Source organism: Labrus mixtus, chromosome 14, assembly GCF_963584025.1.
Source record: "Labrus mixtus chromosome 14, fLabMix1.1, whole genome shotgun sequence".
Lineage (NCBI taxonomy): Eukaryota > Metazoa > Chordata > Actinopteri > Labriformes > Labridae > Labrus > Labrus mixtus.
The window spans coordinates 14,433,475-14,451,895 of NC_083625.1; the positions used below are offsets into that span (position 1 = coordinate 14,433,475).

The 18,421-nt window shown below is 37.5% G+C and overlaps 2 protein-coding genes across 4 annotated transcripts in view; both read left to right on the plus strand.

Moving 5' to 3' along the window:
* The first annotated feature begins 464 nt into the window (after nucleotides 1–464).
* On the plus strand, nucleotides 465–6,159 carry LOC132988084 (cytokine receptor common subunit gamma-like). Its single transcript, XM_061055212.1, has 8 exons — nucleotides 465–717; nucleotides 1,195–1,285; nucleotides 2,510–2,682; nucleotides 2,996–3,129; nucleotides 3,241–3,421; nucleotides 3,933–4,035; nucleotides 4,202–4,262; nucleotides 4,911–6,159. Exons 1-8 carry the CDS (start codon nucleotides 651–653, stop codon nucleotides 5,124–5,126), a joined length of 1,026 nt encoding a protein of 341 aa, XP_060911195.1. The 5' UTR covers nucleotides 465–650; the 3' UTR covers nucleotides 5,127–6,159.
* Nucleotides 6,160–6,292: 133 nt separating this feature from the next.
* snx12 (sorting nexin 12) overlaps nucleotides 6,293–18,421 on the plus strand; it is a 31,058-nt gene continuing 18,929 nt past the window's right edge. Inside the window, exons 1-5 of one of the 3 annotated variants that reach the window (XM_061055222.1) lie at nucleotides 6,293–6,666; nucleotides 8,925–9,020; nucleotides 9,275–9,399; nucleotides 10,920–11,010; nucleotides 11,606–14,469. In XM_061055222.1, coding sequence (XP_060911205.1) covers nucleotides 6,502–6,666; nucleotides 8,925–9,020; nucleotides 9,275–9,399; nucleotides 10,920–11,010; nucleotides 11,606–11,611 — 483 coding nt within the window. In that variant the 5' untranslated portion in view covers nucleotides 6,293–6,501 and the 3' untranslated portion in view covers nucleotides 11,612–14,469. Of the gene's footprint in view, nucleotides 6,667–8,924; nucleotides 9,021–9,274; nucleotides 9,400–10,919; nucleotides 11,023–11,605; nucleotides 14,470–18,421 lie in introns of those variants that run through there. The other 2 variants (XM_061055223.1, XM_061055221.1) reach the window with 2 other exon arrangements.

Here is an 18,421-nt window from a genome sequence, read left to right on the forward strand (position 1 = left end):
ATAGATCTCTTTGGAAACAGTTTCCTCTGACAGGAAACCCACAAAGGCAAAGCTGAATTTTTTTTTTAAAAAAGCACACACAGAAAGCGTCTCACAAATCTCCTTTTACTTTTGTGCTCTGAAAAATTGAAAATATTTACAGCCCATTCTCAAGCTCAACACTTTCATTTCATTTGGACAAATGAATGTGATGTTCTCAAACAATTTCACCTTAGTATGCATTCTGTTACTGTTTTTTTTTTTGTTTTTTTAGAGTGATGAGTAGAAATGTAAATGAAATGATTTTTGAGGGTTAAACAAAGTTTTAATGAAGGAGTGAAAAAATATCTGCTATCACATGAACCTCTCATAATGCACATGGCAGCCCACATGTTAGAGCTTCAGTTGTAAGAATGTTGCCATAATGCTATGAAGACATTCAGATAGTTTTGACAGATGATAAATTGTCTTTTTTTGTATTATATTTCAGCTATTCAGCATACGTTTTTAATGATTATCATCTTTATCTATGGCCACGTATGTTGTTTCCTGACAGGAAACCAACAGCAGTGAAGTGAGCAGCTTCACTGAAGTGAGGAACTGAAAATACCACTCGTCGACAGTCAGCTATAGAAGTAGATGTAGCTCATCCTGTTTCTGTAAAGTGTGCCATGATGTCTACGCGACTGCTTTTGCTTTTCTGTCTGACAGAACATGTGTTTACCAAACAACTGCCTGGTAAGAATATTTACAGCCTGACTATTCTTTAAATCTTTAACTTAAGGTAGAAGTAGGTATACGTTTAAGGGCTTCTATTCTTTTTATATCTACGTAAGTCTGAATGTTCCTAGTCTTTCCATGTTTGAGAGGAGTTTACTGTATTTTTCACAACTTTTCACAACTTCACAAAAATAAAAACAAGATTATTAAGGTGGAAACAGCCAAACTGTCTTCAAAAGAAGGTCTTATACTATACATTATCACTTGAATTTTAAAACGAAATTAACGAAACTGTTTCTCATAAAGAATTAGTTTTGACATGAAACACCTTACATAACCCTACGTCATTCAAATGCTAGTTCCTGATTTTTTTTTCTGTGTGGCAGTATTTGTGGGCTAGCAGACTGCCAGTTGTGAAGGTCAATAAATGTTCAATCTTGATGATTCTCGTTGTGTTTTCTTCTGTGGTTCTCCTCTCTCTGGTGTCTCTGGCAGATGTGGAGTGTGTGGTGGTGCATCTCAAATATGTCCAGTGTTTCTGGAACATGCTCGGGACTCCACAGAGCAATTTCACCTTCTATGGCTGGTTCGTATTTGTGACAGCATGCCGAACTTAACCCAAACTCTGGGGAAAAAATCAAACTGCTGAGGGTGACATTTTAAACTAATGTTAAAATTCATAATGATTCACTTTTACAATTACTTTCAAAATTAATCAACGCAGGTAAATAATACCTCATATTTTGACCTACAGTTTTTTTAAGCGACCCATGTACAGAGACTAGTCCTCGTTGCAGCGACCGTGGGTTTGAATCCGAACCTTTACTGCATGTCATCGCCCAATCACTCCTCTCTTTGGCTTCCAAAAAAAGACATAAAAATAATAATAATAATGATTTAAACGTAGCGTTATGTTCAACATAATTATAAATAACACGTGAGATGAAGCAATATGTATAAAAGAAATGGCCCTATGAATCATTTTGCCCTCTGCAAACCTTGAATACTGTTATTGTGTTTAAAATAACTTTTCATACAAAATCATATCCTTCATTTGTCTGTGTGGTGCTCTGTTAAGCTTCAATAGCAGGATTACGATTTACTTGTATTAGAGGGATGTTAATGCTTGGTAAAGATTTTTGAGCTGGTAGTAAAACAGACTGAAATTCCTACTGATGCCTCTTTATAACTTACAAATTCAATAGAGGCCATCAGTGAGAAGACTGATTATTTCTATGTACTTATTTTAAAGCTGGTTAGATGTCAGATCTTCACAGTGAGAGATACAGCTGCCAAAAGACTGCTGGATTAAATGTTTTGTAAAAAAGAAAAAACACAATTTACACGTGTAGGGAACAAATTCAGGACAGACATAAATCATCTTGCTTTTCCATAGGGGCCCAGGTCAACACTAAAGCCCTAAAGATCAGGGGCTTTATTCTAATCATATTTATTGCTGCTGGCATTGTGGCACAAACAAAATTAACATTTCTAAAGTCTTTGTCTTAGGAGCCTGACTTAAGACATCAGATATCCACTGGTCAAACATAAGTGTTTGTTGTTCTTCAAGCTAAAAATAACAGCATTATCTTTTTGTAACCTTAAAATCTAGACAGAATCCAGCAAGAAAAGTTCAATTTCTTATAAAAGTATAAATTAAGATAATCTTGCCCTAATGTGTAGCATTTCACTTCAACATTTCCAGCTCATCATAACCTCATAATGGAGTGATTCTCTATCAAATCTAAAAATGTCATGTCAGCATATTCCACTTTGTGTTTGAGCGACTAAATGGTGATTTCTTTTGCAGGTTCCACTTTGAGAAACCAATGACTGAGTGCACAAGCTATTTGTCAGAAAAGGGCATAAATATTGGATGTAATCAACCATATACCGAAAAAAGCAACAGGTTCAATACGTTTTACACCCTACTCGAGGACGGCAACAACAATCACTCACAGACGCATGAACTTCGACATAGAGGTAGGCTATGCCTTCTTTTTCTCAATTGCAACACAAATGTCAGGCAGTATTTAGAAAAGTAAAGCTATGAATGATAGAGAGGCATTTTTATTTTATTTAACTTTAAATTCAACATTGTAAGTATGTTTGCTTTGAGTTCTAATGCCAAATGTTATTTCAGTGCCAACAATGTTTTGAAAAACTTGAAAACTTTGACCTCTCTTTAAAATTAAAATCAATGGAAGTATATTTTGACATAGAAAGTTTGAGAAATAAAACCCATTGGCACCTTGTCGTCACAGTCTCTATAATAAATGTCATCTGTCGTCTGCAGTCATGTTATATCCACCCACCAACCTGACTGTCCAAATGGAGTCAGATTTGAATCTGTGGCTGTACTGGAACCAGACCAATCATGGCTGTGTGGAGAGCGAAATTCGCTATAACATCAATAACAAGGAGTGGGATGTATGCAAAACTGACTCTTCCATAAGTTATCATTCTTTTCATGACTTGTTTCATCATCATGTTGCCTTTGCTGTCCCATCTCCTTTGTAAACTCTTCATTATTGTCCACAGACAACTAAAGTCAATACTGGGAAGCAGAACCACTGCATCAATCTGCCCTGCAGCCAATGCAAGTATGAGTTGCAAGTGCGAAGCAGATTGGGATACAGCTGTGCAGAGTCTGTGTTCTGGAGTAACTGGAGTGAGCCTGCGGTCTGGGGGGTTGACAACAGCCCAGGCACACATGAAAAACGTATGCTGTAAAAAAAGTTTTATACTGTATAGTAACTTACAGAAGCCTTAATTGACACAATGAAGCTATCACTGACCTCTACAGATAACCACCAACATCACTTAGTCTCAGGGAGAGAGCAAAGATGTAGACTAAATTGTTTTTACTAACATTGATGGTTTGGTAAACATTTGACAATATACACTTTTTAAAATCCTTAAATCAAACCAAATAGATTAACGAGTTTTCAAGCCTGGATTGTAATTTAAGGGTCAATAGTTCTTATCCTCCAATAAGATGGCCAGTAGGCCTACAGGAGTAAATTCCATAGAGGTTTCTTTTGTCAAGCAAACTTTAAGTCCTCAGTGAATACTACGATCAATATTTTTAAAAAACTAAATCACATTGGATTAAACATAAAATGTGAAAACTGATACACACACCTGCTCCTCTGCGTGCACACTGTATAATAAAGGTGCATTAGTTTAAAATATAATGACAAAATAATCACAACCCCCCCTCCCCTTTACAGAAACTGATCAGATGAAGTCAATGTCAGTGTGGACTCCAGTGCTTATTGTGGTGGGCTTCATCACCCTCATCTTATTGGTCATGATGTTGCTGCATCATGATAGGTAGGTTCACTAATACCTTGTGCTATACCTCTACTATTGCGCACTTACCTTCTCAGTTTTTCATGCATTCCGTTTGTATGACTGCTAGGTCTATAAATCTTGTTAAACTAAAATGACAAAAGACAAGAAGTAGAAAGATATTTCAATGACTGTACCTTCTTTACAGGCTCAGAATCATCCTCATCCCCCTTGTTCCCAAGCCAGCCCTGATTCCTCGTGACATTGAGGTTAGTTTTATCAAAAGCTTTGTGCACTTCTTCCTGAGATGATGTGTGTTCAAACCTCATCTTAAAGAATTCAAAAAGAAAGATGAGATTAGATATAGATATAGATGGCAGTTTACAGCAGTGCTAGCAGATACTATATGTGAGTCTGCACTCAGGCACAGTGCTGCCTTGTGCTAAATAATAACATTAGCATCTTAAAAGGCTCAAATAAATGCTTATATGAGATGCTGGGCGGGTATGTGGTTTGTCATGTTCACTGGCTTAGTTTACAATTCAGCATGTTATCAGTTATTATCAAGCACAAAAGTGAAAAAGTGAAAAGGGTCAATTAAGTTATTTTAATCATTCCTATGGAAGGATTCAATGTGATTACAAAAATTCATGGTCATCAATTCAACAGCTGTTGAGATGTTTCAGTATCTGACCGACCAACACTGACAGTGATACATTAAAACTGTAGACTAAAAACAAAGCTTGCTAATATTATGTATAACGTATTCAGTTATATGGCTCTGTTAGAATAATACCTTCACTTCTCAGACTTAATTGTTGGCACCAAAATCACATTTGGTGGATATAATTCGCTTAACAAGTTTTGTACTATCATGTGAAGGCAATGCATTGAACCCATATTTTCTTCTTCTGAAGGATTGGTTTGAACACTCTAAAGACCTGAAAGAGAGTTTTAAGCCGAACTACAACGAGCGTGCCTGTACCGTCCGGGAGTACACCCACATCTCCCAGTCTGACAGCGAGGGCTCTGTCAGCTCCACCTCCTCTGTCACCACTGACCAATCCGACTGCTCAGTCCTCATCTCTGCAGACGAGCCTGACCCCGCTCCCCTTCAAGCTCCAGAGGTCTAGTCTCATCCAAGCAGGCTGAGCAGATGTCTGATGAGGCATGTTAGCGTTTATGTCAGGATTGGGTCTCACAAATCTTTACAATCCAGACGTAATTCTTCTGCACATATCCTTCATGACTGCAAAGATTTTAAAAATGTTCAAACAGTGAAGGGTTAGATCCATGAGACATATATTTGGGCTTGTACATAAACATTCACTAAGCAGCTCCCAGAATCCATGAGGAGAAACCACATATCTGTTTTGAGGAATTTAAGTGATGTATTCAATTTTATATATATTTTTCTACATAAAGGCCAAGATACTAGACTTAGTAAGTCAATACTGTTCATTACTGTTCATAATTTGTAATATATATGAAGCTTCAGTTGAGTTGAGTGATTCAGTTGCTAGTTAAATTGAAATCAGGCTTCATGTGAACTTTGGGGTTACAAGTTCAGAAAATATAAAGACCAACATAGAGTGTTGTGAATGTCCTTAATAGCTTATTATCATGTATTACCTCGTACTTTATGGCTAATAAGAAACCCATTAGTAGCCTAAATCTCTTAAATCTCTTCTGTATCATTACTGAAACATAATCAAACAACCAGAATAAACGCCTGCCAGCGTAATTTTTTTTAAAGACCTGGCAACTATTGAAATGTTCTTAAGGTCAAATGATCCAAAAAAAAAACTATTACTAAATAACCATCATGTATTAATGAGGCGATTCTCTCCAATATAATAAAAAAAAGTGCCCTATTTGAAAGTGGCACCAAAAAGTCACAACCCCAGATGAAATATTGTACCATTATCTACCAATCCTCTTTTGTAACATGTTTCATTACTTTGATGTTACCATACCATACAATTATATGATGGGCCTAATTTCCCATTTCATTTTTTATGTAGGCCTATATCCAAAAATTGATGTCGCCTAATAGAAAACAATTAAATGTGGGTGGCCTACATCGTGTGTTTTTCCAATTCGGCCTTGCTACATGCTGTGTAAACCTTCTTCCTGCATTTTTCCAATAAATATCGCTTATATGTCTATGGTGTGTCTAAAGATTTATTTTATTCACTTTTCAACTGCACCGCTTAATATCAGTGCGTCTAAGTTGAATGTGGTATTGTGGTTGTCCGATAGAGGGAGTGCGGAGGGTCCCACACAGCACGGAACTGAGTCAACGCATTTTTCAGATTCTAGAAAAGGTAGGGCGCAGGGCGGCTGGCCCCCGCAAGAGGAGAGACATAGTCAGCTACTTCCCTAGCTGAACAGATCAGCTATCGCAATCAGTTGATGTCTTCAGATGAGATCTAACACTAAACTGAGCATTAAGCTGGTTTTACGCTAATTCGCCGTCGGTCGTCCATAAACAAAAACCCTTACAAAATGTCAGAGCCGTCGGTGGCCGACACTCGCCGGTTACATTCCAAACCCCAGGACCTGAACGACGCTTACGGTCCCCCAAGCAATTTCCTGGAAATAGACGTTTATGACCCACAAATCGTCGGAGTTGGACGGAACCGGTACACAACTTACGAAGTTCGCATGCGGGTAGGTTGCTGGGAGCATCCCCCCCCCCAAAAAAAAAGAAACACACACACTTGGTTGCAGCAGCGTTAGCTTTTACTCGCTAAGCTAAGTGGTAATTACGGTGTTGTTGCTAGCAGTTAGCATGTTTAGCCTCTGCCCCCCGAAGAAGTCACTGCAGAGACGGGGCTGTGACGTTGACGTGAGGGGCCTGGAGGAGCTCAAGATGGCGCCGCGGTAAAACTCGAGGACCGAGGATTTTCAGAGGCCTGGTTTTTAAGGTTACCTGATCAATCTCTGCGAACAACCTAAAAGTTTTTTTTAACGTCTTCTTGCTGGCCGTGTCAATGGTGCAGAATTATCTTAGTAGTGTTTAAATAATCTTGGAACTGCAGTTATGTAAAATACATGTTGGAGTAAAAAAAATCCTGTAAAACCGAATTAAACATCACGACAGACGGGAAGATAACACCCTGGACTGTAAACAAAGTGGGCTAGTTTAACATTATCTGTCTATCTAAGGGTGTAAGGTCAAGTTACATTTAAGACGCCAAAAAACATAAAATAGTCTGAGTTAAAGTTAAACTACTCATCGATTAAGATAATGCCAACATGTGGTTAGGAGTATATAATATATGAATTACCAGCAATGTCATCGATTACATGCAAATGGAGACAAATAGCTTTAAGTTAAGTCTAATTCAGTTATGTGTTGTACAAAATATACATGAATGATTTTGGAAATGTAAAGAGGAGTAGTGATTTTAATTTCGTCGTGTGGTTAGCCTGAGAAACTAAAAAAATCACTGACACAGCTGTATATTTTCAGGAAGTTTATTCTAACTGTGTAATTGCGTAATAGCAACTTAACTTACTAGACTCGTCTTGATCCTTATTTGTGTGTTTCCTGCCGTCTCCTTGGAGAATAAATCTGTAATAATATTTTATGTTTTCACTTGTTGAATAGATATTCATAGACATAACCTTCAAAGGTGTATAAACTAGTTTGACAGTGTCTTACATCAGAGGTTAAGATGAATGGATTTGAGGTAATTGTTGTTAATAATCAAATAGGTGTGTGTTTGATAATAATAGCCAAACTTTTAAAAACCAGATCAGTGTGGTTCATAGACCGCATCCTTTAGATACAGCTAACTTTCATTGACTCCAATTCACTGTCAATGGATTGTCCACAGAAGTGAATCATAGCAAAATCATGCCAAATGAGCAACAATACATCTGTTATCACTTATACATTTAGACATATTTAATGAGTGATCGCTTATAGGGCTGCACAATTATGGCAAAAAAAAAATCCTGATTAATTGTATTGATATTGAGATCACCAATATTAAACATGCTAACTCATTGATCTTACAACACATGCATTTTTTTAAACTTAAACACTCATAAAAATATAAATACTCTGATGTACTCTCGTGGCTAAATTATAACAACAAAAATTTACCACACATAACAATTTGTGCAAAACGAGCGCAACACAGCACGCCGCACAGTAAAAATTTAATCTCAATTATTTTGTTGTGATCCTCGGAAACAAAAATCGGAATTGGAATTGAAACTCAATTAATTTCCCAGCCCTACGCTTAGATCAGTAGAGGTTGATTGCCCACAGAATCCACCATTTTAATCAAAGTCCAAACTCTCCAGCAGTCTGTGAAACAATACAAGGCAGCATGTTAAATTGTATTTCCAAAACATGGGCTACATGAAACAGTAAGGTAAAAAAAAAAAACTTCTTAAATGGGACACAGGTGATGTAGTGGTTAGTGCACTCGCCCCATGTGCGGAGCCTCTGGTTCACCAGGCGGCGGCCTGGGTTCGTATCCAACCAGTGGCTCCTTTCCCACATGTCATGCCCCACTCTCTCCCCGGTTTCTGACTCTATCCAATGTCCTACCTTGAAGGCATGAAAAGCCCAAAAATAAATCTTTAGAAAAATACATCTTAGACAGTTTATCGGACCATTCTTAAAAATGTCCACTGTTTCTGGTTTTAATCAATTATTTCATGACAGATATGAATAGATTTAAATAAAACATTTAATCAATAAGTTGATGGACAGGAAATTTACCACAATACATTTTATAACTGATGAGCATTTGTTGCTTTGATGTAAGAACACATTGCTCTCCTTCTTCAAATCTCTGTAGATTGAAAATTGCAATATCACCTCCAACTAGCATGCTAGCTATATTATCTATTTAAACATCAAAAATGACTGTTTTATTTCTTTCATACTTTTCTTTCATCCCGTGTAGACAAACCTTCCCATTTTCAAACTGAAGGATTCCTGTGTGAGAAGAAGATACAGCGACTTTGAGTGGTTAAAGAATGAGCTGGAAAGAGACAGTAAGGTAATAAAAGAGACAGTATAAGTGTGAAACCTATCACCCTAATAACGTTTATTATGTAAAGTTAACAGTAGGGTTGCACATAAGGTGTTGTCTTTTGTGTTTATTAATCAAATGCAGATATTAGCTTTGAGCTATTCTTCCCTATTAACTGTGTTGCAACTGTTGATGTCTGAGTTTTCTTACATTCAGCTCAGCAAGTGTTGACTTTAGATTTCATATTTTTAATACTTTCTGTTTACCCCTAACACTTTCAGATTGTAGTACCAACTCTACCAAGCAAAGCCCTGAAGAGACAGTTGCCGTTCCGTGGGGATGAGGGCCTTTTTGAGGAAGCTTTCATTGAGGAGCGACGATCGGGCCTGGAGCAGTTCATCAACAAGTCAGTTGGTTCAACAGCCCTAAATGAGAAGTCATGCTTTAGATGTGACTCAAGCATCAGATTCATAAAATATTCAAATATAAGATAAGATAAAACTTTATTGATCCCCCATTGGAGGCAATTCAGTAGTTACAACAGCTCATAAAAACAGGAATAGAATCAGCAAGTAGCAAAAAGTAAAAAAACAAACATAAGTTTGGAATTTGAAAGGCTTTCTGACAGATTAGTTAAAAACTACAAAAAAAAAATATTTTTGTGTGATGATTAAAAGTTGTAAAGCATGTTTCAAAGCTATTATTGTGTTTCCTGTAAGCTTTCTAGCCCTAAATTATGAACACAGAAATGTTTGTGTTCGGTAGAGAAAGTCATTGTAGTAGATGTGATGGATAATTCTGGTATTCTAAACATGTGTCCTATTGAACACATTGAACATTGAGGTCTTTTGCACTTACTGGGACAAAATGTTTTGGAATATGTCATCTGAGCTCCCAGCTGTGAAATGGGCTGCAATGGATGCAACAAAATATGTCCACTAATAAGACTAGTTTTTCTTTCCAGTTTTAGTCCTTTTTGATAAAGAGTGAAATCCCCATTTGCTTAAGTCAGACATAAAATACTTAAGTAGATATTTCTCTGAAATCTGGTAGCGAGAGATGGCATGCTGGAAGAACAAAGATTGTAGAAAAGAGAGTTATAGTTGGATAAAGAAGGTAGGGATCCTCTCCATAATGGTGCCAGACACTGAAAATTAAAATCAAAAAGAAGTAGTGTGTAGTATAAAGTGACATCTTGCAGTGATGTTGCAGATTGAAACCTAAAACAGCAGGAACCACTCCCTTTCATGTGAGTAGGAGAAACATTGCTGATTCAGACAGGGATGGGACTCTGTTTGGAGTTTGGATTCTCAGGGTAACTGTAGAAACATAGCGTTGCACGCACATGATTTTGAGAAGTGAAATAGATTCCTGGATCAACACAGACCTACCAATCCTGGACCAACTTTGCAATCAGCCAAACAAAGCCTGCTGACATTGTGCTGCTCCTGTGCCATCTACCAATAAGTGTTAGTCAACAATATTCTAGCTTAGTGCCAAGCATACTTGTTTGCAAAGCCTACTTAATTATCAAGCTAACTTGGTAACCCTGCAGTAGCTCACATAGTGTAGCTACAACCATAGGTAGAGATGACAAAGGTTGATAATCATCACTTAAAAAAAAAAAAAAAGGCTGTAAAGGTTTTAGCTCAAATGAAACTTCAATTTGGAAAATGTATCAAAGCACAAAAAAGGTTTTCAAATAAAAAGCAAAGTAGCACAAAAATGATGAAATCAGAAGGCTAGGATTAGTTGAGTTAGTTTACCAGACCAACTTGTAGCTCTTTGTCATTCAGACACTCAAGTGTGTCACTAGGGCCCGGTTTGAAAAATACTGTAACTACCGTTGAACTTAAATCTTTATCCATGTTTGTATTAAAATGAGTGAATCTGGTCTATTTCCCATCTGTGTGTATGTTTCTGTAGAATTGCAGGTCACCCATTGGCCCAGAATGAGCGCTGTCTTCACATGTTCCTGCAAGAGGAAAGCATTGACCGTAACTACATTCCTGGAAAAGTACGACACTAGGGTTACTGGGGTGTGTGGGGGGGTTAAAGTCTGAGGTGTAGATTGGACTCTCTTGCCTTTCTCTCTCCTCCTGTATCCTCTCCATCTTCACCTCTATTCTTCTGCTTTATCTGCCTCTCTCTCTCTCTCTCTCTCTCTCTCTCTCTCTCTCTCTCTCTCTCTCTCTCTCTCTCTCTCTCTCTCTCTCTCTCTGTGTGTGTGTGTAAACCACTATTAAATCTTACTATTTTCTTTATCTTGGACTTAAAGTATGTTCTTCTACATTACATATGGACATGATGCTAATTTCTCTCCTGTGCAGTTGTTTTATAACCGTACCAAAGGAACGCAGCCCTCAGTAGTTGTGATTGAATCGTGTAGATTCCACTCTTAATCTCAATTTTCAGGAATGAAAATAATGTCCGATACATTCAGTCTATCGCTGATGAGTGTCATATATACATCATGATTGTATTATAATGTGAATAAAGTAGAATTATGTCTTAATGAGTGTTGGCACTAATGTTTACCATAGGGATGTTTGCACACTGTCAATGAAATTTCTGATCTTGTTTTGTTCTCTTTTGTTTTTGTTTGTTTTTAGGTATGAATGAAGTAAGTTTTTATGCTTTATTACCGTATATCCTGACTCCAAGCGCTTTCTAGAGGGTTAAGGAGGTTGCATGGGCACTATAAGACCAAAGGCGATAGTTCACAGATACTTAAGCAACACAATGCTCATATCATGTATATGTTATCACAGAGATCTACCTGCAACGTGTTAACTTGTTAATGTGGTCCCTGGTTGTCACATAAAACAACCAGTTATTCCCCCCCCCCCCCCCCCCCCCCCCCCAGTTCTCACTCGGCCATAAGTTAATCAGCTGTTTCTCAGTAACTGGTTTGCAGAGGTTTCCTTAATCCACCCATATACATCGAGTGGAAAACACAACCCCCCCTCCCACTAGTGTTTTTATGAGTTATGTGAACTATTGTTTCATTGGAATAAGTACTGTACACCACCAATGACAAGAGCACTCTTTTTTTTTTATCAACATGTCTATTCAGACTAATTCTGATACATTATCATTGTCTACTGCACTAATCATTTGCTGCATGGCAAACTTTGCACGCTTGCTTTGCAATATGTGCATGTCAGTCTCACTGACGACTTCTTTTAAATACTTCTACAATCACCATCATTTTTGTTCAACCTGTCCAAACAGAGCTTTATTCCTTTAAATTCAGTCGTTGTGTTTATATTGTCTGCAAGTACATAATGCCATGTCCTGCGTTTTGATGTTTAATAATGTTCTTTCTCTTGTATCTGTCTATCATCAGTTAAGTTCAGTGGACACTTTGATGTCTGATGAACTGAAGCTGTTGAATTTAATATCTTATAACCGTCATGTAAGAAATACAAGGCATTGAATTTTCTGCACACTGGTCCCATCCAAGTCTCCGAACACAAAGTCTGGCAATATCTTTCCAAGAAATTGGCATAATGATGTAAAAAGAAATCCTCACTGCATTATGCTCATTTGTTAAGTCTGTACTCCTCAGCTTGGCACACCACGTCATTAAACTGCATGCTGTCATGTTAAGGTCACAGCTTCCTTCATTTTCTTTACCTGCCTGGCTGACTGAACTAAAGACACATTTCAGTCCAGAAAAACTGTTGTCACTAGGATTACAGTACTTTAAAGGTGCACTATGTAGGTTTTGTAGTGGAATTTGAAAGTTGGAGAAGTGAAAAATTCTATGCTACATTTTTTTAACTAAATACACAATATATATATATATATTTTTTAAAAAGGGATCCCTGGAACACTGTTTGGAGCTCAAAAGCTGGCTGTTGCGGTTTAACTGTTTCGGGACCCCCACCATAACTTATGGCGTAGCATTTTATCTTCAAACATTGTTCCAGGGACCAAAATTTCCTCTGAGGACAGTTTGTGTATAGAGTTATGAACATATACCACATACTATGTACACTTTTCACATTTAAATCTTTCACAATTTCACATTTCTCTACCAAAACTACAAAGTGCACCTGTAATAGGGTTGGGGATCTGATGATTGAACTGGCTTGAACATGACCTGCACTTCAACTCCTGACTTTGCTCAGTTTAAAAACAGAACTGACCCCTACACTCATCATGAGTCAGAATTTCCAGATTTTGACCAGGGATTAATGACCCAAGTGTACAGCGGAAGTTTAGAGAGTCATCCTTTCTGCTTCGTTGTCCTTTAAAGAAAAAGGAGTGAGCTGACTTTAAGAGAGCACAGAGTGTAACTCTCTATCCATTGTCTCTGAATATATGAAGATTGAAACTTTTCAAACAGGAGTCCTACACACACGCATGGAAAGTTTGCAAATGTGTGTTAATTGATCATTTGAAAAATTGTGTTCAAGCAGAGATGGAAATGGGGCTGTTGTACAGTTTGAACCCAAAGTGTTGTGATAGTTTTTATAAAATATGTTGTGATACGTGCCATTACATTTAGTCAGTAAACTCTGTTCTAAGAGACTCACAGCATTGACCAAATGCACTTAATTTTTGTTGTCTATTGTTCCTAATGTTTACTGTCTCTTTCTCTCTCTCATCGCAAAGACAATACAGACTGCTGCACCTGCCCCTTGTACATTTATTTCTACTTCACGTCATTTAAAAAGCCAGTGGAAATGCCTGAACTGACGAGTATCGACAGTGTAACACAAATATTGCTCCCAGGACAAAACTAAGACATCCAATCTATAAATTGTTTGATGTTGTGTCTTTATTCAGTCATTCCAAATACTATATGTACATGCTTTTGATTTCATAATCAGTGAAAAGGAAAACATTTTCAATATATACTTTTTTGTCATTTTATTAAAGCTAGATTTTTTTTTTCTCCAATGATTCTGTTTTATGAATGTCTTCTGATTGAAGTTGAAAATGAGGGTAAATTCCTGCTTTGATTGTTTATTTTCTTTCCTTAGCCGAGATGTTTCTTGATGATAACCTCCCAAAGTTGAGCAACATGTAGCACCATGATAAATACAGTTACCTGTCATTCCACTTCAGTATATTTGACCCCGAGTTCTTCAGTATGTCCTGAAAAAAAAGCTCTCAATTGTTTGAACTCTGCTGTCTTAGTTGCATCATCATGCCTACACTTTGGCTGTGCGTTGTCAAATCAGCTATTGGGAATGTTTAGTTAGTGACATAACCATATCCAAGCACTGTGACAAGAGATTCATTATATGAACAAGATTCCATCGTTTATAGGCGTAATCAGCATCTGGTTAAATCGATCTGAAATGAGGCTTATTCTGTGCTTATTTTCAGCTGGTTTCATTCTTTCTATCAACATTTTTTTTTTGTGATGTGTATTAATACCTTATCATTTCAGTTCCATATGGGATGATGAGGGACTTCCTTGTTAATTCTTTCCAACAATTAAATTTCCTGCTGCCTGCTGTTTCATGTCCTCGGGTCCTTTTTAAAAAAAAAAAAAAGATTTAAAGCGGAGAAATCAAAGGAAACAAATCAAAACACAACATTCTGTTTGTGAATAGTGGACGCAATTGGATTGGAGAGGGGGGTCATGGTAGCTGGATGAATGACCAGCAGATTGACAGATAACCCTGTTCAACAAATCAAATGGAAACAGAATATGAAGGGGTTGAAAATAAAGGAGGGAAGGAAATCTTGACTTACTTACTAGAGCGTTACTTTGAAGTTGCTCATAGAGTTTGTAATACATGAACTTGTCAACCACAGCCAAATATTATTTATTTTTTTTACGAGAGGACAGATTAGTAGGAGACTGAGATTGGCTATGCAAAAGGTTTCCCTTAATTATTGTTTCATTATTCCTTTAACGTTCTTCTCGCCTGAGAGAAAACAACCACCTCTTCTCCACAAAGCGTCACAGTAATACACCACGGGCCAGATTTACTAAGCTCCCAATTAAAGAGGACTAAATTGCGTGTTCATTCCAAAAGTTTGCACGTTTGGTTGGTGGGCGTTTTGCGGGTGATCTACTAAGAAAATTTGCGCGAATGACACCAGGTGCAAACCTTGTGGAGGCGGTAGTATTTAAGTTAGGTCTTTGCGTGTTCTACTGGTTTACATCATGGAGAGTTTGGACGGAAAGCAGGATGACTGCAAGCGCAATATAGGTATTAGTGGGAGAGGCAAATAAACGCACAATACTTTCGAGTTATAGGAGATAAATCTGAATATTACAAAGAAAATTTTGGTTAAGAAAACCTCGGCATTAAACAGGGCCGCTCTTTTCTTCCCTTAATCTTAAGAATGAAGTGTCATACATTGCGCAGGAGGTGCGAGCTGTGTCCTCTGTGGCACGGGCGCTCTATACACAGGCCGTTGTTGCGCACCAGACAGGTGGCCAGCGCTGTGTCTGATCGGATATAAATGCCCTGGAAAGAGGTATCGAAGACGGGGGTACAAACAGTGGCGAGGTCCCCCAATCAAAGCGTCCTACAGAGTAGCAGCAGCGGGCTGTAGAGGGAGGTGACGCGCGCATTATGGAGAGGAGCGCACCGGAAGGGGCGAGCTGGGGGAGAGACGCGCGACCCGAGAAAAAGGAAATCCCCAGTTTAAAATATAATGTTGGCGAAAAGAGGAAAATAGAAAGAAATAAATGTCAATGTTGAAATTCTATAGAATGCAGAGGCTGTGAATGTTCAGTTTTGTTCTGCTATATACATGGCAACAATAGCCTGTAGTTTAATCAAGGTGTTTCTCTTCCTTAACGATTAGAATATTGAATACAATTAAAAAATAAATGCATGCCATTTGAAACATGTAAACACTTGTGGGGAAAAACGCCCAAAGTGTAAAATAGTAGCAGCGTGAACACCAACTGAGCCCTTTAAGTCTCCATGGTATTTGTATTTTTAACACTGATGCACAAATGAATAAAACCTGAAAACACTGATGAAAGAAGTGTATGGTAAAGAGACCTGGTGTGAATAACAACACAATAAAATGTTGTTTTAAATTGTTATTCTTACTCAAATCTTAAAGATTAACAGTTCCTAAAAACATTCGCCAACTATAAGGTATAAAATAATTTATCTAATTTTTGGGCAAACAAGCATTCCCCACTCCAAGTTTAAGATGTGAGGAATTGATGCTTTTCTGTGTTGTAAATAATCCTGACCTCACAATCAATTGGCAGACAGCAGTGTGTCAGGTATTAGAAATGATAGTGTGCATTTTGACAAAAAAAAAACACACTACATTGCAAAGGAAGGCTGAAAAGAAGTGTGACGTCTTGGTGAGAAATACTAAGTCCTGCTTTCAGCCAAAAGCAGTTCATCCCTCATTCCTTCTTTTTTTTTTTTAACCCTTCTTCCCCTGGTTGCTTCTAAATGTTTCAGTATAAAACAGTACATTTTGCTCCTGTTATTTCCATTTCCATCTATATCAGGAAGGAAATAATCTTCAGAAAAGGTAAAGGGGTGATAATATGATATGAAGCGTCTAAAAATGTAAATTCTGGTTGGTGTTTTTTGGGGGGGGGGATTTTGAAAATTTCAACAAAACAGAATCAAAAAAAAGTTTTCTGTTGTATCGTTCATGACTAGAAGTATACACTGATTTACACAGTCTGTAAAGCTCAAAGTGATTGGCTCTTAAACAGACTACCAGAGCAATTACAGTAAAAATTCAATATGAGCAGCAGCATGTTAAATATCTTACTCAGTTTGAGTTTTTACAAGTGTAAACACATCAATAAACCAACAGGATTAATAAATAACTATTCAAACACGAAGCTCAGGTCAAAAATGTAACCTGAGCATATTATCATGTGTGTTTAATGAAAAAGAAATACAGCTTATCTGGAACAAAGTGAGCACAAGTTGTGGCACAATGGGTTGATTTGTTTCAGTAAACATGAATCTTAAAAGTCCTGTAAATCTTTTCCCTGTTGTAGTCGGCCTTCAGGAAATACAGGGATTAACTGAGGAATTCTGGCCACAGGTGGATTAAAGTTGTCCCAGAATAGTGATCTTGTGATGCAGACCTTGACCCCCAAGTGATCCAAAGTAGACTCAACTTTAATTAGACACAGTTGTAGCTTCCAAATGTCTTTTTTTTTTAATGAATTGTAAATGGTACATTAATACAGTCTGCCTGTTACAGTATCTGTGCAGTGTTGAACGTAACATGGTTCACTTCAAGAAAAACAAAAAGTTCCTCTCACACTCTATGCAGATTTTGATTAATATTATATTCTTACAATGAAGGAAATAAAATGAGAGAAACATCCAGAAGAGCTTTTTTCACAACTACAAAATCATCGAATGTGTGCTCAAATATGAACAAAACTGATTTGTTATTTTTACATTTGAAAAAACAAAAATGTGAAAGAATGCATTTTAATGATTGAAAAGTACACAGGGATTCTGGGATACATACCGAGCGTGACCCTCTCCAACAGGGAGAACTGTGACCTACAAAACCAGCGAGCTTTGATGTGCTGGCCTAGTCCTGAGTAAATGAAAGTGGACAGCCAGGATGGGCAGACTGGGCCAAGTCAGAGATTAGGAAGTGTTTTGTTAGCCGTTCTAACACTGGAGCCCAGTTTGCAGCCGTGACACTTGTTGTGTTTGCAGAGACACCCAGTTGGGTTAGCTTGATAAAGTGGAAGTAAATTAAAAGAGCAACCCAAAGCAGTTTGACTGGGCAGGGACAAAAGGTGAGACGGGTGGCTAAAGTATCGGACAGAAAGCAAGGGAGAAAATGTAATTTACAAATTAGTGTTAATTGTGATTATAGAGCAAAGGATTGACAATAAATAAATACCTCCTTTCTAATTAAATCATATCATTATTAGTAGATGTTCAGGTCGTCGCTTTGAATAAAAGCGTCTGTTAAGTGAATTGTAGAATTAGGTATATTTATGTGTCTATATCTGTCTTCTGTCACACTGCTTGAGGCTGGGAGAACAGCATTTTGTCTTTTTTATGAATGCAGATACATGAGAAAAATGACAAAGAAATGGAATCTTGAATCTTCATTTACCTTTATTTTACCAGAAAGTCCCACTGAGATTAAAACATTTTTTTTACCAGACAGATCTGGTCAGGTAGAAGCCATACAAAATCACAAACACATTTAAAAACAACATAAACAACAGCATTTGCAGGCTTGGGTAGCAGGCATTAGATTAGATTTAGATTTTCATTTTTAAATTGTATCTTGTCAGCAAAAAATCATTAAGTTGGATACCGAATGCTGTAACCATAACCAGCACTTTGAACAAATGGAGCAGCAACCTCTGTTGTGGAAAAATGAAGCCAATGCAGAAGTGCAATAAACCTAAATCATCGAGTGTCCTCTTGAGGCGGGATGTGAAAGCCCTGGAAGTCCCATACACACCCATTCAAAAAGAGTTG

What these genes read in the sequence shown, in the direction of transcription:
- LOC132988084 (XM_061055212.1), top strand. Translation starts at nt 651, where the DNA reads ATGATGTCTACGCGACTGCTTTTGCTTTTCTGTCTGACAGAACATGTG. An exon ending in TCAATAACAAGGAGTGGGAT is followed by an intron (nt 3,130 to 3,240) that starts GTATGCAAAACT and finishes TATTGTCCACAG; the next exon opens with ACAACTAAAGTCAATACTGG. An exon ending in ATGTTGCTGCATCATGATAG is followed by an intron (nt 4,036 to 4,201) that starts GTAGGTTCACTA and finishes CCTTCTTTACAG; the next exon opens with GCTCAGAATCATCCTCATCC.